General features: G+C 36.5%; 1 protein-coding gene across 1 annotated transcript; it reads right to left on the bottom strand.

The window, feature by feature from the left end:
• On the bottom strand, positions 1-23,574 carry LOC117407751 (myosin heavy chain, fast skeletal muscle-like). Its single transcript, XM_059017659.1, has 41 exons — positions 23,538-23,574; positions 21,749-21,798; positions 20,953-21,168; positions 20,396-20,539; positions 20,148-20,304; positions 19,810-19,837; positions 19,610-19,724; positions 19,426-19,518; positions 19,254-19,317; positions 19,060-19,158; positions 18,862-18,965; positions 18,648-18,786; positions 17,617-17,735; positions 17,375-17,524; positions 17,110-17,280; positions 16,723-17,026; positions 16,296-16,369; positions 16,084-16,171; positions 15,881-15,998; positions 15,648-15,771; positions 14,696-14,832; positions 13,979-14,234; positions 12,813-13,055; positions 12,544-12,720; positions 12,309-12,454; positions 12,107-12,197; positions 11,627-12,016; positions 11,419-11,545; positions 11,209-11,327; positions 10,930-11,126; positions 10,658-10,841; positions 9,424-9,589; positions 8,173-8,297; positions 5,939-6,247; positions 5,640-5,843; positions 5,423-5,548; positions 5,021-5,191; positions 4,840-4,944; positions 3,342-3,437; positions 1,608-1,739; positions 1-621 (listed from the first exon to the last, which is right to left on the bottom strand). Exons 3-41 carry the CDS (start codon positions 21,154-21,156, stop codon positions 601-603), a joined length of 5,817 nt encoding a protein of 1,938 aa, XP_058873642.1. The 5' UTR covers positions 21,157-21,168; positions 21,749-21,798; positions 23,538-23,574; the 3' UTR covers positions 1-600.
• Between the last annotated feature and the right edge of the window lie 612 nt (positions 23,575-24,186).

Consider the following 24,186-nt stretch of genomic DNA (forward strand, 5'->3'; position numbering starts at 1 on the left):
TAGATGCTTGCATGCCACATTTATTCTCAAAACTACTAGTGCTGGACAATAATGACATTTTCTGTTCTCGATTATCGGCTGTAAATTATAACAATAATCATGATTATCAGCTGATTAAATAAAATAAATAACACTTCTTGTAACGTGTCATGTTATTGCTAACTTGTTTAGCAAAAATAACACAACCAGATTTAAGTTTCTTTGGTAGCTTTTCAAATTTCAAAATGTAGGCTACACAATAAAAAAGAAAACATTGTTTCAAAAAATGCTTTCCAGGTCTTTTCTAAAGATAATAATGTTACCCTTGCCTTTTAGGACATTTGCGCCTCACAAAGAAGTTCAATGATGCTTACTGCTTCAATGCAGAGCTACTGTTACCCACTAATGTATCCTATTGGGTAACAGATGATAATATGATTATCGATAATAATGTCTCAACGCAATAAAATAATCAATGCAAAAACATGATCGATAACATCACAATAATCAATTACTGTTTCAACACTATAAACTACCAGCGCTATTACAGGAACTAGTTCACTGTGAAATTCATATTTTATGAATCTCTCTACATTTCAGCTTGAGTCTTCTGCTGCTCTTCTACTCTGCTGCTTCTTTAACCTTTTGAAAAATAAATAAATGCATCATTAAATACTGAGGAAAAACACAAACACAGATTTACTGTTGAACTAGTAATTAAAAACCTGAAACATGCTAGAACATAACACAGGACTGTTGCAAACTGTATACAGCATTTACACAACGCCTCATATCGTATATTGTATGTCTAAGACATTAGTTAAATAACTGCTATCACAATAAAAAATGTAACATTATTACTGGCTTGATAATTGATTATAGTAACAATGTCTGTCTGATTGACGCATCCACCTTGCATTCAGAAAACACTGTGATTCATTTGTTACTTATTATTATTATTATTATTATTATTATTATTATTATTATTATTATTATTATTATTTATTTATTTATTTATTTATTTATTTATTTATTTATTTATTTCTTATCAGACGCCCTTATCCAGGGCGACTTACAGTCGTAAACAAAAATACATTTCAAGTTTGTTACAAGTTTTTAAGAGTCTTATTTTACTTCAAGAAACAACAGGACAGATTTCATTTTTGAGTGTTGACCATAATACAGCAGGCTAGTTCTATTTGGTAAAGTATAAAGCATAAATGGTTGTTTATAAATCATATTTCATTTGCAGTACTACCTTTGCTAATGATTTTAATTGTGTTACTGTTCCAGAGTTCACTGTTTATGCCAGCTTTGTTTGTTATTGTGTAACAGACAAATCCTTTTGTGTCACTACCTGACAGCAAAGACTATACAGTCAGGCATGGACCCTGTTCATAGTATGCACCCTGAGGCACACCTCTGTTAGGTTACAGGTTACTTTATATAGTGTGTAACACTACACTCAAGAATAGAGTTCTGAGATGTAAACTGTGTTTCGGCTACTCCTTTGAGTAATCAGTAATTGTTTAGATATCTCATATCATAAAACATGGTGGTGTAGTGAGACTGTAGTCCAGAAACTGTGTGTGACATCCCGACCACTGTAATTTCATCTTTTAACTTACCTTTCCCACATCACGGGTTTTAGTCCTCAGCTTGTTGACCTGGGATTCAGCGATATCAGCGCGCTCCTCACTCTCCTCAAGCTCGTGCTGCACCTTCCTGAACCTAGACAGGTGGGTGTTGACTTGTTCCTCCTGAAAGGCAAATACAATGAACATGAACATTTGTTTTACTTGTGAGGGCCAGTGCCTATTAAATACATCAGGGGTTGAATTACAATGAAAAGTAATGTGTTACTGTCAGATCTTGTGACTGTGCATATCCACATGGACAGATTTAATTATCAGTTTATTTGCATCACAAAAGCCATGGATCATGTTTTCTGTTTATAACACATTCTCAGGAGCGTGCCGGAGCAATTGGAAACATAACTTGATAAGAACAATATGCACTAGCCAGTGTAAATGAACACTGAGTGTATCCATTTGAATTCAGTTTCTTAAAATCAAATTAACTAGTAGGTAAAGCTGCCATTTTAAATGTTGAATATGTTTTGACATACAAGTAAATAAATTCCTAAGAAAAAGGAATCACACTTATCATAAAATTTTAAAGACTATTTTGAAACTTTAAGAATGGTTTGTTAAAAAATGCTTTCAAGTTAAACATTATTAAACTAATCAACGCTCTTTAAAACAGCTGAAAAGGGTTTAAACCCCTAATCAAATAGGGGTTTAACCCTTTGCAGACCGTGAAGATTTCTACCCTTTTCAGGTCCGCCTGCCTTTCTAAAATGCTAAAGGTCTGAAGAGTATTAAGAAAATTACATTTTCAATCTCTGATGAAGGATACTCTACGAGTACCTATTTTGAATTTGAAAAGAAAGTTAAAAAAAATGCAAATAATTACTGAACAATTTTCCTTGTCTCATAAATGCAATTTAGTGATCTCCTACCTAAATACTGTACTATTACCAGTGGTAGCCACAACCCTCAGTAACTAGAATCATAAAGAATTGAATATATTTTTTATTTATGTTTATTTATTTATTTATTGTTTTCTTATTATTTAGTGTGTCCAATTAATATTTTACCCCTGATTTTCTCCCAATGTGGAATGTCCAATCGCTTTTCCCCCTCACTGCAGAAATTCCCCACAAGGCTCAAGCGACCTGAAGGCTCAGGGGGTGTCTGCCGATCCCACGACAAAGCCAGCTTCCTTTTTCACCCATGAACTTGAGAGCAGATGTCAGCAAGCTACCGACCTCTGAAGGATAAAGGCCAGCCCTGCAGGTGTCCGCTCTCAACTCGGGCACCTGGCCAACAGGGTTCGCTATGGTGCAATGAGGAGAAATAGTCTGTGCCGATTTTGCCATCCGAATCCTCGGGAGCGCCAGAGCCAATGCGACGCTCCCTTCGGAGATCAGCCTACTTCGCACAGCCAGGAAGCAAACCTGCACTGTATGACTCACCCTGCACACCATGCGACTGCGCTTCTTACAAGGTGAGCCACTCGGGGACCCCTACCCTGCATTGATTTGATTTAGATTTTAATATTAAATAGTTTAAAAATATCACCATGGTTTATTGACCCAACTAAGTCTTTTTGGTGGATTGTCTGAAGTCTGCTGAAGTATTTTATGTTTTAAAAAAAAAAAACATTGCATGCATATTTCATTGATTTAATTAGATAAAAGTTATAATGATATGTCTGCAAAGGGTTAAGGTTAGTAATTCAAGAAAACAACAATGTCCTAAAATAAGGGGATATATCAAAACAAAAAAAGAGTGACTTACAGCTTCCTCAGCCTGCCTCTTGTAAGCCTTCACTTTCAGTTGCAGCTTATCAACCAGATCCTGGAGTCTGAACACATTCTTCTTGTCTTCTTCAGCCTGCAGATAATAAAATAAAGAATTATTATTATTATTATTATTATTATTATTATTATTATTATTATTATTATTATTATTATTATTATTATTATTATTATTATTATGTACTTCCAACTGTGCATTATTTGAGCTTCTGAATTCTGGCTTGAAATGATAAAAAACAATAAAACACGACAGATACAAAAACATTATATTGGTGTATATCCAATAAACACTGTAAAATACCTACACCAGTGCAGTTGGGCAATGTCCTTACTGACTTGTATTTCGCATTGATTCATTCTGAATAGTTTAAACCCACCCAGATACCAAGTGGCAGCAAATTCCTACATTTTATTGGAGGATTGTAACACGCTGATGAGATTTACAATGAAATGTTCTTGCTCACGAGATATATATAATATAATATAATCTATAATATATATTACAGTACACATTGTATTTACATGATTGTGGAATTTAAAACAGAATTGCAAATTGTGGTGAAATCCAAATAAAGAAAAGAAGGTACAATTGAGTGTGCAAGTGCTGTCTAGTTACTATACATATTGTGATAGAAAGAAAAAACCATAGTAACCAAAAACAATAATTTCAAACAGTAAATAAAAGGGAAAGCTCCCCCCCCCCAAAAAAAAAATGAAAAAATGAAATGTTTGAAAACTGAAAAACAGAAGCCCTAATTATCAGTCTGCAATTCTGTCGAGGGTTTCAGGTGACATATATAAGAAATACATAATAAAAGGGAACTAGCGCAAGTGATTTATCAGTGTCACCAGAAACCTGAGAAAACTACATGTATTATTATGTTTTATTGCACTTGACTTTTTTGGAGGGTGGAGTTGGATGATTTCCGTGTCACTCAAGAGCCTCTGCTTTCAGAGAGCCATCACTCTAAACCAGCTAACATCCCACAGAGGGCATGTGGCTGAGGTAATCTGTAGGTAAAATTCTGTTGCTTATTATTTTTTTTAAGAGTGCTTGCAGTATTCTGCTCTTCCACAAATTCCCTCTGTCTTCTGCAGATACAACTTAAAATCACAGGCCACTGTTGTTTGTTTTGGATTGACAGTGTTTGTTTGTGTTCATGTACTGGTGGTAGAGTTTGTCTTTAAAACAACTGAGGCTTGCAGTTTTATCACAACCCTTATTATACATGAGCAATCTTATTATACAGAGGCTGCGTTCCACCACCGTGTATAAGACTGTAAAACACTGAAGTGTATAGGAATCTTATCGTTCACCATGTATGATTATAGCAGCAGTAGTTATAATAATAATAATAATAATAATAATAATAATAATAATAATAATAATAATAATAATAAGAATAATAATAATAATAATGCACAATACCCTATGAATGCTGATACTTCATTAGAACTTTCAGAAGCTGGTGTATTACCTGGTAGGAGAGCTCCTTGGCTCTTCTTTCATATTTCCGGACTCCTTTAACTGACTCAGCACTACGTCTTTGCTCGGCTTCAAGCTCATTTTCCAGCTCGCGCACCTGGAAATTATTGTAAATATTAAACCCAGTTCAGTTTCTTGTACAAGGGAATTATTAGTCTGTATGTTCAGCTCACCCTGCTCTCCAGTTTCTGGAGCTGTTTCTTTCCACCCTTCATGGCCAGCTGCTCAGCCTCATCCAGACGGTGGGTCAGGTCCTTCACTGTCTGCTCCATGTTCTTCTTCATTCTCTCCAGATGAGAGCTGGTGTCCTGTTCCTTCTTGAGCTCCTCTGCCATCATGGCAGCCTGATAATTGAAGAAAGTAGATGAATGGATTCAAGTTATTTAGAACTGTAGCAGCAGTAGGAGTGGGGGGATTGTAAGGGATTTAGCTACTGGTGCTAACCTCAATAGCTTGATGGTAGAGCTCTGACCCTGAACACTATAATCAGAAATGTATACCTTACACTGGTGTGTTGAATAGCTTGGTCACAATTGGAGAGGCAGACAGACATACGGACAGACGCTGTGACTCACATCAGTAATAGATTTCTTGGCTTTTTCTTCTGCATTTCTTGCTTCCTGGATGGCATCCTCTACCTCACCTTGCAGCTGAGAAATATCATTCTCAAGCTTCTTCTTGGTGTTGATGAGACTGGTATTCTGTCAAGGTAAAGGTTGTAAGTTGAAGAAAACTGATAAATATAAAAAGAACAAGAATTTAAAAACTAGGTGGGAAACAAAATCTTCCAACCTGGGAGTGCAGCAGCTGCACACGCTCACTGGCATCAAGGAGCTCCTGTTCAGCCACTTTGCGGCCTCTCTCTGTCTGTTCCAGGACAGCCCTCATCTCTTCAATTTCAGCCTGCATCAGGGTGTTCCTGCGTTCCACCATGGCAAGCTGTTCCTTCATGTCTTCCTGTCCTCGGAGAGCATCGTCAAGGTGCAGTTGGGCATCCTGGGCAAAACACAGAAATCAGTAAAATCATTAGGAACATTTTTAATACAATGGAAGTGTACTTTAATAGCTGCAATGACAGAAATAGTCCGCACCTTGAGTTGACCTTGGACGTTCCTCAGTTGTTTCTGAGCTTCAGCTGCTTGGCGGTTGGAGTGACTCAGCTGAATTTCCATTTCATTCAGATCTCCCTCCATCTTCTTCTTCACTCTCAGGGCATCGTTGCGGCTCCTAATCTCAGAGTCGAGAGTGCTCTGCATAGAGTCGATCACTCTCTGACTGTTTCTCTTCAGCTGTTCAAGCTCCTCGTCTTTCTCTGCAATCTTTCTGTCAACCTCAGACTTCACCTGGTTCAGCTCAAGCTGGACGCGAAGAATCTTTGACTCTTCATGCTCCAATGAGGCCTATACATTTTTTTTAATTAAAAAAAAGAGAAATAAAAAAATAAGCATTGTAAAAGTTGTTATAAACATGTCTGTGTTTACATTACTCCAATTGAAGGAAATACATTGGTTCAGCTACAGTAGCTTTTGTTATCACTGAATCATTAACATTTCTAAGGTAAGAAAAAAGATTGTTTTGCAATATCGTATGTGAAAACAAGACATCATGCTGAAGTCATCACCAATTATACAATATTTAATTTAAAATAATTGTACTTACATGAGACTGCTCCTATACCAATGTGGTGCAGGGATATATTTTTTAAATGTGTTCCAACAGCGTTGGTTACTTGAAAAATATTTGTTTAACAGTAGCACATGCAAACAGATGTGATAATAGTGAGCATATGATTGGAAATGACAATCACACCTAACAAGCTACCTTTTCCTGATGATAATTTTTTAATGTTTCATACTCTGCTTTACCTTGCACAGCTTTGTAAAATATGTATTGTTGTAGTTGCTAGGCGATCATGAAATGTATACTGGTAGTGTTTTATTATGGTATGCTTGCTTTGGGAGCACTCCGATATGCCCACTCTAATTTAATATAGTTTACCAGACTCACATTCTATTTGTTGTGTCTGTGTTTTAAATTGTAGTCCTTATGCAGACCTGTGGACCCAAATCCCTGTTTATAAAACATTTGTCAGATTGTCCTCCATAAAAAACTAACTAACCTTTATTAATGCTCAATTTCTGGGATATTTCAATGGACTCTATTTCAGTTCTTTGAATGTAAGCATCATTCACCCATTCTTGCATTTGCACATGTTAAACAGTAGGGGTGTGGCTATACTTGTATTTTCCATGTAATTACCAACACATATATTAATAAATGTTGATTTTAAAACTAAACATGTTGCCTTTCTCTCACCTTTACAATTGAGTAACAATCCATGGCAATTACATTCCGCTCTGAGGATTTAAAATACGTTTTGAAGCAACATTTTCTCTAATCCTGTGTGCTGACATTTTTACATGGCAGTAAACAGAATGAATATATGTTGCAAGACTAGCAAATAACTGATTCGTCATGTAAACATGAGCTTTCTGTAGCCCTAACTGAAGAGCTAGAGCTGTGGAAACTGGGATATGTATTTCTTCTTTGAGTTTAATCAGAGATTACATCTTGCCTAGGACTACAACCCCACAATGCAATGCATGTATGACATATTTCTGAGGAAAAGGTGAAATCAAAATGATTTCATATCAAACGAATAAACAAAGGTAAAACAAATAATAACTTGGAAAATATGAATAGGTTTGATCATGACAGGTTCTATATTAAATCACACTGACTGTTACTGATTTATACCCAATAATTGTAAACGAGGGCGACCGAGCATTGTTTTGTGTTGAGTAATTAATAGGTTATATTCCATTTAATTAATACCTAACAATGTCTAATTTCTTAAAGGTAATGTCTCAGAAAATATGACAGTTGGTACACCTGTATTAAACACACCACCATGTGATCTATTATTTTATATCTGGGGTGATAGCCATTGTTGTTTTGGTTACCAGGTGATCATGAAATACTGGTTTTGAGTTATGGGATGATTGCTTTGGGAGGACTCAACAATTGCCAATTTTGATAGATAAATCAAAACTGTAGATCTCATGTGGACAGGCAGACCTGAATTCCTGCTGGTAAAACATCAGATTGTCCTCCATACATTTGTGATGTAAAGTTACTAATAGTTGGCAAGAGACACCTTTTAAATGGTCAGTTGTTGGGATTATTCAATGGACACTATTTCAGTTCTTTAACGGTCATACAGCCTATTCCTATATATGTGTGTGTGTTTTAAACTAAATACCTTTGCCTTAGTATAGAGATAATGAAAATGGAGATGAGAAGGTGTGTGTTTTTAAAGAATTACCTCTGCTTCCTCCAAGGCGGTTTGGATTTCTGACTTTTCAGTTTCAATCTGCTTCTTTGACTTCTCCAGCTCATGAATAACCTTCCCACCCTCACCAATCTGTTCAGTCAGATCAGAGATCTCCTCTACAAGATAAAGAAGATGAAGAATGTTGTTAATATCAGAATCCAAGATTTAACTGGGTGGTTTTAATATATAATATCAGATTGATTGCAGGTTCTGAGCACATCAGAGCACTGTAAAACATGTGTCGACTATAACGCTGCTGGCTCCTACAGCCGGGAATGACACACTACAGTTTTTAGTGCAGGACACTGAGTAACAAATTGTTTAAAAATGGTAAATGATATTCAGTTGTCAAAACATGTTATTTGCACTGTTTGATACCAAACTCAGGACTCGTGTGGTTTATAGAGAATTACATGTCATAAAAGCCTACGCATGCTTTGCTTATATGAAATGTCACGCTATAAACCAAATTCAGTTAACAGTGTTTATAGTTAGGAGTGTATTCAGCATTTCATAGAGTATCAAGCACAAACAAATCCTATTGAATTCAAAGGGAGATTTATTTAATTGACTTGAAGGTTATTGTGTAGAGGGTCATTGTGTTGACATGATAATAAGTTGTACTATTCTCAAGCTGCTGTTAGGAAACTGCCCTGAAGTTTAAGAAAACAGTGTAGTCTTAAGCTTAGTTTCTGGCATGTTCTGTGATTCACAAATATCACAGATTTTACTTAAAACAGCAGCAGTTAATATTGTTGTCTCTACATGTTGTCTCATCATCCAATATCCTCACACAATTAGTACCATACAAGATTCCAGGCTTCTTGAAAGTGTGAAGTTCACCAAACCTCATCGCATCACCAATAAATCTAAAAAGGAACAGCTTCGCATTCAAAATGATCATTTTTCTTTACAGTCATTATACAACGAATATTCTTACATACAGTAGTTAAATACTTACTAGAACAACAGTAAATGCTAAATTCCAGAAGATATACATATTTTTTATCTTTGATACAGTTAATTAAATTTGAAATATTTAAATCATGCAGCTCTATGCAATGTGTTCAATCATTTACCGGTAGTGCATAAGTAAAGCAAACCTTTGCTGTATCTCTTTGTAAGTGCTAAAAATATTTACATTATTCCTTCAGAAATGGGGATTTTCACAGCATTCTATACATTTCCTTGGAATCTTATAACCTTCGATGACCACGACAGGGTGTTGAAGTTGGGACTCACGCTGTAAGTTCTTGTTCTCCCGTTTAAGGGTTTCAAGGTGGTCCAAAACTTCTTCATAGGAGTTCTTCATCTTGAAAAGTTCAGTGCTGAGAGAGCGAGTCTCTTTCAGTGCAGCCTCCAGCTCTGCCTGGCCTTCTTCAAATTTCTGCTTCCAGTCAGCTAGAACCTGAATGAATATGTGTCATAAATATACATCAATAGATTTCTGTTAATAGTCCTAGTAGCTGATTGATCTCAGAACTTTGTCAAGTTTGGTCTTAAAGGATCCAAATGATTCTGCCTCAACAACATGACTAGGTAGTCCATGCCATCCCCTCACCACTCTCTGTCTGAAGTTGTTATATATATATATTACATAGATATTTGGAGAGTTTGAGCCAGGAATGCAATAGGGGCCAAGTGTGCAAAAATAGAGGAAGGAAGGGTCATAAATGATGTCACTACAAGCGCGTGTGTTGAAAGTTATAAAACTGCATTGAATGTATTTCTCGGAGTCAGTTGATCTCGCTGTATCCTGTGGCCTATAACTCCATTCATTTAAAATTATTATTTCTAAGCTGTACAAATAAACATATATTTGACTTGGATAATTTTGTTTATCAGTTTTATTTTTTAATACACAGTCCTAAGTCTATTTCTGCTTATTTTCCGACTAAGTCGCTTGTCCTTGTTACTGTACCATGCTTAAAGTATTGATTCGGGTTAACTATGTCAACTCCTTTGAATTCAGCAAACTAATTCAGCTCTGGGATTGCAACAGGTTTACAATAACAATATGAATGTTCTTTGTTTTCAGGAGGAGGGGGGTTGCGGTTCTCCAAGTACACAGAGTTTTTGATTTTTTAGTTTGTCATCATTCTTAACAACCTAAAACAATCAAGAAGTTCATGCTAATTCTAAAACAGCACGTTGGCCAGTGAAACAAACAGGTACACAATTAAACTAAATGGAAAACTATTCAATCACACCTGCAGAGTGAAGTGATTAGTGTGAGAGTCTTTTAAATACATGTATAAGGGGAACCTTTCTAGATTTAAGAGATAACTCATTGTCTGTTTTACTGGGCATTAATGATCATTCGTGCCTGTAAAACACATTAATCTACTCATCAACGTATGTGTGAGAACAATCAATCCTCCAGCTGTCATTATGTATTTGTGGAAAACTGATGGTCAACAGCAGACAATATCTTATCCCTCTATAGCTGCCTTTGTGATAAACATCTTTTTGGTACCTTGTCAAAGTTTCTCTGCTTCTTGTCAAGAGCAGAGGCTTGTGCATTTGCTCTTTCTACATCAACCATGAGATCTTCCACTTCACTCTGGAGTCTCAGTTTTGTTTTTTCCAGAGAGGCACACTTTGAGTTCACAGCCTCAATGTGTTCCTCAGCATCTTGAAGACGTTGTGCTAGCTTTTTCCTGGGAAAAGTGTTCAAGTACAGAAAACGGTTAAAGAATGATAGAATTTAAATGAATATAAAGTTGTAAGTTAACTATGATTATTTACTTTGCTTCTTCAAGCTCCTCCGTGCGCTGGATAGCATCAGTTTCATATTTTGATCTCCACTGAGCCACCTCACTGTTAGCCTTTGACATTGCACGCTGCAGCTCAGCCTTGGCTTCCTGCTCCTCCTCATATTGCTCACGAAGCAGGTCACAGTCATGGCGGGCAGATTGCACACCATGAGCCAGGGCAGTCTTGGCCTTTAAAGAATTATGGGAATGTTACACATTACATTTAAAAGACAAAAACACTGTATATAAAAAGGAAGGAGACATGTATTACTTTTGTTTCTTCCTCAATGTGCCTCTTGAGCTCCTCAATTTGCTGAGTGAAAGCCTGTTTTCCTCTTGTGAGCTGAGAAATTAAAGATTCTTTCTCTTCCAGTTGGCGAGAGAATTCACCTGAAGTAAAAATATTCATAGCTATTTAAAAACAGTCCTTCCTTTACAACATGTAGAATAACATCATGCAGTAACTGCAGTAAAAGCATACCATTCTCTGTCAGGAGACGGGCTCTTTGAGCACTGATGTCATTGATCTGACGGATATTCTCATCGTTCTTCGTCTTAATTTCACTATATTGGTCCTCCAGAGAACGACACATCTTTTCCAGGTTTGCCTTTAATTAAAAGTTGAAAAAGATGTGTACAAGAACTCAATTCTTTATTGTATATTGAGATCACACACTTGTGTTGTTTACCTTGGATTTGGCTACAGATTCCATGTTGCTGGAGAGGTCATCAAGTTCCATTTTATATTCACTCTTTTCTTTCTCAAGCTTCTGTTTCACACGCTGGAGGTTGTCAATCTGTTCTCCCAGTTCCGCCACGCTGTCGGCTTGCTTTTTGCGAAGAGCAGAGGCAGTAGCTTCATGCTGCAGAGTGGACTCCTCTAGGTCACGTCTGAGCTTCTGAAACTCAGCTTCACGTTTCTTGTTCATTTCAATCTGAGCTGAAGTTGCACCGCCGGCTTCCTCAAGCCTTTCACTGATCTCTTCAAGTTCCCTGGAAAGATCAGCTCTCTGCTTTTCAATCTTTGCCCGAGCAGCTCGTTCGGCCTCAATTTCTTCTTCAAGTTCTTCAATGCGCGCCTAGAAAATAAAAATGAATTAGCAGATGAATTAAACATTTATAATCATTTCTCATCTGTGAATTAAAAGATTTTGATTTCCGCAAAATACCTGTAGCTCCTTAATCTTCTTTTGAAGTTGAGCACCCAAAGCTTGTTCATCTTCAATTTTGCTCAGCAGTTGACTTGTTTCAAAGTCCTTCCTGTAAAGTTTAAATATGTATATGTAAAATGAATATATATATATTACATGGTTATTTTTTTAAACATCCAAAGTTTATTTAGGATATACATTTTACAAAATACAATCTTACTTCTTTATCTTCTCATCTGATTGCTGCTTGTCATTTTCCAGATCCATTATGGATTCCTGGGCTAGTTTCAGATCACCCTCAAGCTTTCTTTTGGCTCTCTCAAGGTCCATACGGAGTTTCTTTTCTTGCTCCAATGAACCTTCAAGCTAAATGAAAGAAATAGCAAATTATATTATATTAATATGTTTTATTAAATTAAACCCCATTGAGAGTCTGCACCGTCGGCTTCACTCACATCGTCCACTTGTTGTTCCAGCTTAGTCTTTGCTTTGGTCAGAGTGTTGACTTTGTCCTCCTCTGCTTGCAGGTCATCAAGGGTCTGTTGGTGTGCCTCTTGGAGGGCTTTCTTTTCCTTGGTTAATTTTGCAAGACTTTCATCCTGAGCAGCCATTTCTTCAGTAAGGTTTTTAACCTATATGAAAGGGTTAGAAACCAAACAAATGGATGTATTTGCTGTCCAGTTTTTTCAACAAATAATTTTATGTCATTTGTTAAAATCCTAACCTTATTTTCCGTGGCATGCTTCTCCTTCTCAACTTTGGCCAATGTAAGCTCTAGGTCATCAATGTCTTTCTTGAGCTCACTGCACTCATCTTCCAGTTTTCTTTTCTTGGCAGTCAGCTCAGCATTCATTTCCTCCTCATCTTCCAATCTCTCAGTAATCTCTTTAACTTTAGCCTCAAGCTGGATTTTGTTTTTGATAAGCCCTTCACATCTTTCTTCAACATCAGAGCGACTTTCCGATTCCTGTTAAGACATTGTCAAAGTATTGTTATCAACAAATGTAGATTTGAATGCATAACTTATTTAGTGCAGCACATTTGCACAATACTGAGAATACCTGAAATGATTAGCAACAGCGAAGTTATTTGTGGTGCTCTCATCCCCAGCAATCTCCTGAGATATCAGTTAAAATGGGCCCATTCCCCACTTCCAAAAATGAATCTTCATTTCTGTGCTTTAAATACTGAGTCACTACATGGCACTAATAATGGGATCATGCTGATGCAAACATTGCCACCCATTTAATAGTAGGCAACTGTAACAGAAGACACTTTATTAAATCCACAGAGAGCATCTTTGCTAGAGATTGGGATTCACTGTCTCAACAATTGAATTTTGTTTTCTAATGTATATTTTCTCATCTTCACTGGCTTCTTTCCTGTAAATAACCAATCAGCGGCTGCCCCTATTGATTGACATGCTTTCAGCCTGTAACTTGTTTTAGCCCAGAAAACACTATTGAGGTGAAATGACCCAGGAAGTGCAAACAGATAACCAGAGAATACGGCTTAGAAACTGAGAGCTTCCAGCTTCATGTTTTAAATAGAAAATTCCTGTGTGCTATAATGTGTTTCTTTCAAAACTGCACGTTTGTGGCCTATGTTGCTAATGGAAGTGCTTGAATTACATTAAGAGAAAGTATATAAAGTAGTTAATAAAGTTCAATTATAACCTGTCTTCACTTAATTGAGTGACTTAATACTTTTTATGGGTCTCCACAGTCTTCAGATAGCGGGCTCCTGTCCATAAAGTGTACTTATTTAATGCATAAGAAGACACTTTAAATCTAGTACATCATTCATTTCTCTAGGTTGTGACTAAATTAGACATCGAAAGTAACATCATGTATGTGGACTAAAAAGCCATAGTACAAAACAGACTCGTACCGACTGGACTTGAAGCAGCAGGTCATTCTTTTCCTGCATCACAGAATTCATTTTCTCCTCAAGCTCCTTTCGTTTTGCTTCTGCTTTGGCCAGATTTTCTTTGCACTTTTCAAATTCTTCCTTCATGTTGGCCATTTCCTTTTCAGATTCTGCACTCTTCAGGAGTGGCTTGATCTTGAAGTAGAGCTTCATCCATGGCCAGTGTTTCACATTCATGAATGAACGAATGTTGTACTGGATGGTGAAAATTGACTCCCTATAATACAAGAACAAGGTAATAACTTCAGTTCTAGACTACTTCTATAATTATTTTATGTAAGTGCACATGCTGACTCAATACTACATGCAATATGAATAATACAATGCACGATCTGGCTACTTCTTAAGCTAGGCTGTTGTGAACAAGATCACTACTAAATTTTAAAAAACAAGCATGGGGAACCGTTAGATAAACTGATTTTTGATTCTATTGAGAAACAAGGGGTGCTGTAGTCATGACTGTAATATTAATACCTGTTAAGCCCTGCTTGCAGTCAGATTACATAATTGCATTGATCTGGAAAGTTATTTATTTATTTATTTTTTAAAATTATCTCCTGAAGTGGTGTGGGATTCAGAACTGTTCTAAATGTTTACAATTTGCTCAGTAACTCAAATATATCAAGCAGTTCAAATGTTTTTGCAATTATTCCGAGGTTACAGTATTTCTTCATTCACCTCCTTTCCATCATCTTTTGGAATTCCCTTCTCATCAGAAACCCACGACAGAGAGCCTGGGTACTAGTGACGAGTGCGGCCAATTTTTCATCTCGCATCTCCTCAAGTACACCCAGCAAACCAGCTTTAAAGAAGACCTGTATTCAAGAGATTTAAGGTAAAATATGGTTTTGTCTCAGCATGGCACAGCATTCAATTAAGAGAAGGGAGTTCACTTAATCAGGTAATAAACAAAGAGTCTCTATCTTGAAAATGATTGATTTTCATAAGTGTAATGTGGTTTACATTGACCTTTAAATGAATTGTTACTCTATGTGACAGGTCGGAAGCCCTGCAGATGGAAAACAACAAAGAGAAATTCCAGTCAAGGCACAGCCCAGCCTGGAAAGAAGAGAGTTGTTTTGTTTAAACCTATTTTGATCTTGTTCCTGTGTTTTTGTTTGTTCATTAATAAACATGCATATTAGCAATTGCACTACAGCTTCCCGAGTCTGAATCTCAAGGGGGCTCTCAACACACTTTTATTAATGAAACAAGCAAAAACAAATAAACACAAGAACAAGAACAAGGACCACAATAAAAGGCTTAAACAAAACAAATCCCTACTATCCAAGCTTCACTGGAAGTTCCCCTTTTAAATGCCTCCTGTTCAGGCTGGGCATTCACCTTCACTGAACCCTCCTGCAAACACAGGATTTGGAATCCATTTTGTACCATGTGGCTGGGACATGACTGATGATCAATTATCAAATCAAGACATGGCCAAATTTCACATCTGTATTTGGCAGGGATGGAATTAACCCTGTCCCTGCCAACCTTAAATACAAAATACACAATCTTTATTTACAGACACAAACACACCATTTACATGTGCAGGGCTTCAACCCTGTTACACTATCCAATACTATTCTCAAGGTGATGCTAATTGTAAAGACATATTATGTGTACTAACCTTAGTGTGGCCAAATTTATACTCCTCGTGATTTACATCAATTGATCCCAAAAGCTTCTCTGATGCTTTCTTGTTGTCCATGAACTGACCCTCAGGTATAACACTTGCATTTAACACTTTGTATCTGTCAAAAATAGCAAATACATGTGATTATACAAGTTTAATAGCTGCACAGACAAATGTAAAAGAAAGAAAACATATTAATGAGAGGGTAAACTCAATGGTGTTGATACCTTTGCTTGAAGTCACCATATAAGATTCTGCTTGGAAATCCCTTTCTGCAAATTCTGATACCTTCTAGCACACCATTGCATCTCAGCTGGTGGATAACCAAGAAGTTTTCCATTAAACCTACAATTAGAATTAGAAGTGTGTCACAAACTTATTTTCAAATCATGATACCTGTCACAGACATACATGATCATATTATAATTACCTGGAGTCTTTGTCTCATTGGGAATTAAGCAACGCACAAAGTGTGGATGGGTACTTCTTAAGTTGGTCATCAGTTTGTTCAAGTTCTCCTATAGAGTGACAAATATATGATATATTTAACATTTGTAATTTAATAACTAGCACAGACTTTAAATGGTGGGAGGATCAGAAATAAACTGACAAGACTGCAGAAGAGAAAGCAAAAACACATACCCTGAAAAGAGCTGACACTGTTTGAAAGGAGCCACCCTTCTTCTTCTTTCCACCCCCCTTTGCAGCAGCAGCCTCTTTAAATACAAAGAATAATCTTCAGACTGATAAAATAAAAATGATTCTAAAACAATCTTTAATACTCCAAGATTGATTCCTAGCATCTGTTCCTATTTCTAGGGGGGTGCTTGAAATGAACAAGTGTCTACCTGAAAAGAGGGGTAATAATGCTGTTTTTCTAAGATGCATTGAAACACATTTAGATATTATGAATAACAATAGCATTTAGCCTCTGTCAAAAAGGAAAACCACTCAAAGCCCTAAACAGCAATGAACATTCAGTATAATAATTGAAAGTGTTACTGTAATGAAATGAGTCACACATAATGTGATTTCAAAGGTGAATGAAGGTATGGCATTTTTCAAGCACCTGCAGCTGGAAAAGTGGCATAAAGGTTGGCCAGGAGTTTCACGGATGATTTCTGGTACAGCCCCACTACAGTGTCGTTCAGTGGGTCCTTGTTCTTGTCCAGCCAGCCGGTGATGTTGTAGTCCACAGTGCCAGCATAGTGCACCAGGGAGAAGTGGGCCTCAGCTTTCCCTTTGGCGGGTTTAGGTTTCTGGAAGGCGTTGCTCTTGCCAAGGTGCTGGTCATACAGCTTGTTCTTGAAAGAAGTGTCTGAGGCCTTGGGGAACATGCACTCCTCTTCAAGGATGGAGAATATTCCCATAGGCTAGTGGAAATTAAGATGTAAATGTTAGAAATAGTATAGCGAGAGGCCAAGGATGGTGCAAAGATGATTATGTTTTTACAAACCTTTTCAATAAGCTCAATGCAAGCAGCCAAGTCCATACCAAAGTCAATGAACTCCCAAATAATCCCTTCTTTCTTGTACTCTTCTTGTTCCAGTACAAACATGGTATGATTGAAGAACTGTTGCAGTTTTTCATTGGTGAAGTTGATGCACAGCTGCTCCAAGCTATTGTACTAAATACATGTATGAAATATTTGAATATTAACAATAGCAATAATAAAACAAAGTAGTAAAAAATATATCAGCAGTATGACAAATTAAACTTACATCAAAGATCTCAAACCCTGCAATATCCAGGACTCCAATGTAGAATTGTCTTGTCTGCTTTGTAGCCAGCATCTCGTTGATACGGATAACCATCCACAAGAACAATTTCTCATAGACAGATTTAGAGAGAGCACCAACAGCATGATTTACCTAATAAAAGATGAAAGATTAATTGTTAAATGAATATAATATGAAGTTGAATTCTGTGCAATGTGCATGGAGGTTGAGAGCAAACACATTACCTGGGGGACAGTCTGCCCCTTGGTCACATATTCATTCCCCACTTTCACTCTCGGGAAGCACAAGGCTTTCAGCAAATCAGCTGAGTTCAGTCCCAACAGATAACTGACTTTATCAGCCACTGAAATAAAACACAGAATCATGTTAATGACATCTGGTAATCTTCGATGTTTAAATGGGTTGATATCGTTAGAATATCTACATCTGTATTTCATAGCTGATAGCCCATGTGTTTCTCAAACTCTTTTTAACTGTCATGTAAGCTGAATGTTTTGTGGTGTAAATGTTTTGGGCTGTGTAGGGCATTTGTAGAGAATCACACCTGTTCAGTAATCAGTCAGGTTGTTTTAGTTTCCAACTTTCTATTATTATTATTATTATTATTATTATTATTATTATTATTATTATTATTATTATTATTAATTAGTCATTTAGCAGATGCTTTTATCCAAAGTGACTTACAAGAGACCAGGGTGAGAACTATGCATCACAACTACTGCTGCTGCAAAGTCACTTACAATAGGACCTCGGTTTTACTTTTCATCCAAAGGCTCATGATACAAATGAATGTTCCATCAAGTACACGAATAAAGCAATAGCGATATCTTTCACTCTCGGCTAGCATAAGGCTTGCAGCAAGTCGGCTGAGTTTAGACCCACTAGATAACTGACTTTATCAACCAGTGAAACAGAAGATATTATATTTTCTGTACTTTGCAGTTTAGATCCTAAATCCATTTTAATATATAAATTGATGTTGTAGTTACATATTGATGTATTGAAATGTGTAACAAATGATCTTACGCCAAATATGGTACATCTATGAGCAGGAACAAGCAGTGCTTTCTTTAATATTGTGATCACAACATAGGAAGTAATTATATAGAACATAATGTCAATGAAAAATAATGCATATTCAGTTTACTGCTATATGAAAATTAACATGAATTAAGATAGATATGATAAGAATAGCAAATGCTTTTAAGTATGATTTAAAGCACACATATTGCCTGTGCTTGTAAATCAAAGTTACCTTCAGTGCCATCTGGTTCAGCCTGCTCCTCACGCTGCTTCTGCTTGAACTTCATGTTACCATAGTGCATCACCGCACCAGTTAGTTTGTAGATGCCCATTTTCTCTTCATTGGTGAATCCAAGAATGTCAATGGCAGACTGGATAATAAAAAGAACATTAGGCACATAAAAGGGTAACAAAATCATTAAACAAAGCTAGTTGATGGAACTTACATCTGTGGCATCCAACTCCTCTTTGTCATCAATGCTGGCGACGGTGATCTGCCCTTGACTGATCATAGGGAAATCATAGGGGTTGGTGGTAATGAGAAGCATGTCTGGAAGGAAGAACAGCAACAGCAACACAAAATTGATTATTTCAAGACAGACAGATCAATCAGCCAGTTAACAGAATGATTTCGTTTCACCTACCAATAAGCTCTGGCTTGTGGTTGGTCATGATCTGATAGAAGATATGGTAGCTCCTTTCTTCTTTCAACTGAAACGTGACTCTGGATTTTTCCAGCAAGTCTGTGATGAATAAGTATTACAGTCAGAATTTGAAATGTCCAAAAATGAGACACAGATGTAAAAGATATACTACAGTAGAAAAAAAATAAACTTACAGGTCTCAATATCAGCAGAAGCCAGTTTTCCTGTTGCTCCGAAGTGAATTCTGATAAATTTACCCTTAATGAAAATAAAATTAAATCACATAAATATGCTAATACGCGGTTAATGGTTTAAGAAAGTCCTAACATGTAGTAATATAATGGAAACAAAAGGGTTGGCACTTACAAAGCGAGACGAGTTGTCATTTCTCACAGTTTTGGCATTACCAAAAGCTTCCAGCAGAGGGTTAGCTGAAATGATCTGATCCTCCAGGGTTCCCTGTATAAGACACAATCCTAGAGTTAGATAATGGAACTGGAACCCATTGAATGTTCCGTACTATTTGATGTCAATGGCAGTAGTTTCCAACCTGGATTTTTCCAGGAGCCGGCTCTTTCTTCTTCTCACCACCAGCCACTGCGATTGTCGCAAAGTACTGGATGACACGTTTGGTGTTCACAGTCTTTCCTGCACCAGATTCTCCACTAAATAAAACAGAAAAACATGTTAAGATGATATTTCTTGAGAGGTTTATGTTTTAATAATGTTTGTAATTATACCCATACTTACGTGATCAGGACTGACTGGTTTTCACGATCTGTAAAGGTAATTATATTAAGAATTTGATTAAAGATGGTATCTGAATTATTATTTAGTTTAACTGATAATAATGAGTAACAGATCCAGTGTGGGGTCACAGTAAATCAATGTCCATATTTTAATTTCTTTCCCCTGTCATGATATTAGAATTTACAAAAACAATGCTTTTCATAACTCATTCCATTTAGGATCAGAACTGCATGATATAAGATCCATTACTACACTAAAAGGCATGAGATATAGAAACAGATGGAATTAATTTAATGTACTTACCCCAGATAAAATCAGCTTGTTTTTGAAATACTTACCAGTAAGCATGAACTGATAGGCATTGTCAGAGACAGAGAAGATGTGTGGTGGAGCTTCCATACGCTTCTTGCCTCTGTATGCATTAACACAAGACTGGTCGTACACTGGAAGCCACTTGTATGGATTCACAGTAGCACAAAACAGCCCAGAGTAAGTCTGAAATTGTACAATGGAATATTACATACAGTTCATTCATAAGAAAATAGTCTTTTGATTGTATTTATTTATTTTGTATGAACACTCTTACGTAGATCATCCATGCGGCATAACGCTCTTTGAGGTTATACAGCACAGTTGGTTCACTGAGGTGGGTCATCATGGCCATGTCCTCAATTTTATCATACTTGGGAGGGTTCATAGGGTAGACGTCATCTTCTTTAACAGTGACGGTCTGAAATGCAAAAAAAGGAAAAACTTAAATCCTGAGAAACAAAAGTTTTTGAAAGGCAAGGGTTTAATACATCATACATATTTACAACACAATTGGAGTAAATGCCTATGTACATTTATAACTATTTTTATGTGTTTCATATCAAGATATTATAATTGCTGGTACTCAGAATATTGGGGTATATCCTCACTAATATGCAATTTGCATGTATTTTTAAACAAAATGTCAATGTTAGAAAACTATAAAAAAAAATAAGGTTATCCACGTAATTGGAAGCATTTCTCTAGTATAAAGAAATTGCATGCTACCCAAATAATGGGAAAGAGCAGGTTACCCTTTTTTATACAATGCAGTAGTAAATAACAGAAATCTAAGACATAAGAAGATGCTGTTTTTACTCTAATGTGACTTACTTGTCCTTCCAGAGTTTTTACAGTGACTTTGCCACCTTCTTTACTCTGGATAACACCTTTTAAGTACATCTCTTTGGCATCTGCTACGTAGCAGGCAGTTTTTGCATCAAAGGGTTTGCTTTGTGCCTCAATTCTTTCCTTCTCGGGCTTCCGGAGGTAGATGGCCGCCTCCCCGTATATCTGCATCTCTGCGTCCGTACTCATGATGACGGTTTACTGTGGGAATGCATAATGAAAACAGTAAACTGAATATGTTGGTCATTATTATATCTGGAGTACAGAGTACAGCTGGTGTAACAAGTTAATTCAATTGTACATCAACGACTTAGATCGTCACAGTGGCTAACATGCCTTCAGCCACCCAAGGACTCCAAGAACATGTGGCATTAAAGTGATGTACGATCACAAAAATGTACGATCCAATTACCAAATGGGCGGGGTGGGGGGTATAGAACTGGAACAGGCTCACCAATGATCTTATTAGGGCAGCAGTGTGGAGTAGTGGTTAGGGCTCTGGACTCTTGACCGGTGGGTTGTGGGTTCTGTCCCAGGTGGGGGAACACTGCTGCTGTACCCTTGAGCAAGGTACTTTACCTAGATTGCTCCAGTAAAAACCCAACTGTATAAATGGGTAATTGTATGTATAAAATTATGTGATATCTGTATAATGTGAAATAATGTATAATATGATATCTTGTAACAATTGTAAGTCGCCCTGGACAGGGGCGTCTGCCAAGAAATAAATCATAATAATAATGATATCATTCACAAGGCAGATTTTACCAATATTCCTTACCTTCCTTCACAACACATGCAGGAAGATGATGATTTTAATAGTCCACAGTACTGCAAATAAAAAGAGAAAAGCAATTTATTCATCCTGTTATAATTTTTTTTTTATCTTGCGCGTTCTGGACTTCCCTAAGCATTTATTCAGTGACTAAAACTCCCGGTCACTGTAGATAACTCTCAACAGAGGTTTTCACTGGAGTCCAGTAGACCACTGAAATGAAGACAACACGGCAGTGTTATAAATCCCAATTAATATTAACATCATCAACCAAGGGACTTAATATTGAACATAAGAACATAAGAAAGGATACAAACGAGAGGAGGCCATTCGGCCCATCTTGCTCGTTTGGTTGTTAGTAGCTTATTGATCCCAGAATCTCATCAAGCAGCTTCTTGAAGGATCCCAGGGTGTCAGCTTCAACAACATTACTGGGGAGTTGGTTCCAGACCCTCACAATTCTCTGTGTAAAAAAGTGTCTCTTATTTTCTGTTTTAAATGCCCCTTTATCTAATCTCCATTTGCAACCCCTGGTCCTTGTTTCTTTTTTCAGGTCAAAAAAGTCCCTTGGGTCGACATTGTCAATACCTTTTAGGATTTCGAATGTTTGAATCAGATCGCCGAATAGATTCAATTATTTTAGCATACGACATTAAACCCGGGATAATTCTGGTTGCTCTTCTTTGAACTCTAGAGCAGCAATATCCTTTTTGTAACAAGGTGACCAGAACTGAACACAATATTCTAGGTGAGGTCTTACTAATGCATTGTAACATTACTTCCTTTGATTTAAATTCAACAGTTCTCACAATATATCCGATCATCTTGTTGGCCTTTTTTATAGCTTCCCCACATTGTCTAGATGAAGACATTCCTGAGTCAAGGTCTTTTTCATAGTTCCCTTCTTCAATTTCAGTATCTCCCATATGATATTTATAATGCACATTTTTATTGCCTGCGTGCAATACTTTACACCTTTCTCTATTAAATGTCATTTGCCATGTGTCTGCCCAATTCTGAATGCTGTCTAGATCATTTTTCATGAGTGAAATTTTTATAGATTAAAAAAAAGAAAAATGATACATATTTTTTTCTAACTTAACATTCCCTGGCAGAGATGAATCCCAGAAGTTTCATATACAATTGTAAAGCTATGAATATGGCTTTGGCATACTTATTTAAATTCAGAATCAAGCAAAGTTTCAGAGTTTCTGCATTTTGAACATCTTTATATGAATAGGCTGCATATGAACAGAGAACTGAAAGTCAGTTGCTAAACTTAATTACTTACCTCTTCTTGTCTCGTCAACCTGCAGTTTTACTCCACAAATTCAATAATTTGCTATATATTATATATATATACTTTTATTTTTTGTTTTAATGTATTGAAAGAGTTTTCATTATTTTATAAATTCAAAATATCATTCTCTTAAAAATCTAATTTATTTTGCAAATGTTTAATAAATTAATTATAAAAATGTGAGATACATCTATGTGTTTATCTATTTATATCTGCTTTTTAAAAATCTTCTTTGTTTTAGGCTAAATAGATTCAGTTCTTTCATCGTGTTCTACCGTTTAACAAATTAGTAATCTGCACGACTTCATTATGTCTGCAGATTCTTCTTCCAAGCATGTAAACACTTCTGTCCTAATCATGTTTAAATGCTAATCCATATATGTTTCTAATATTAACATATTCACTCTGTATTAGTAGCTGTGCTGCTTATTCTAAGGCTGCCATCAAAGTACAACTTACAGAAAAATACAGACACTTAAACCTAAAGCAACTTACCACTACTTGACATGCCTATCAGTGAGGGTGAAGGCTCTGCGCTTCTGGTTTTATTAAGAACATTTTGCCAGCCCAGCAAAACTGGCTGCTCTATAAGGTCATGAAACTTTACTCACTAAAGATACCCACACACCCATATGAAACTTTATTCCATTTACTATTTGCGTGTGTCCACAAGATTTGGCTAAAGGTTATGATGATAACACAATATTTATTGAAACTGATCCAGTTAAGTTTGTTATTTCATATGATCTTCTATTTATGCCTCATAGGCAGGTCATATTGGGGGTTAGATGTTGTGCCATTAATGACTGAGGCCCCTATCGGATTTATCAGGGTAAACTAAATGCATCCAGTAAATATAGCTTATAAAGAAGAACTTACCCAAATTAACAGAACAGACACCATTCAACTTTTCACTTCTTCCTTGTTTTAATTCAATATTAACACATTCACACACACACAGTCACTTAGAACATGACCATGCACATTGAAAACATACATGAGGATGCAATTTACTACTCATGAAGCTGTATTTTTTTATAATTCTATAGATATTAAGGTTGCCTACTTTCCATGGATCATCGCGGGTTTGAGGAAGTTACCTATTGTTACCTGCTATAGGAACTCTAAGAAAGAGTTAACTTTT

Source organism: Acipenser ruthenus, chromosome 57 (genome assembly GCF_902713425.1).
Source record: "Acipenser ruthenus chromosome 57, fAciRut3.2 maternal haplotype, whole genome shotgun sequence".
Taxonomy (NCBI): domain Eukaryota; kingdom Metazoa; phylum Chordata; class Actinopteri; order Acipenseriformes; family Acipenseridae; genus Acipenser; species Acipenser ruthenus.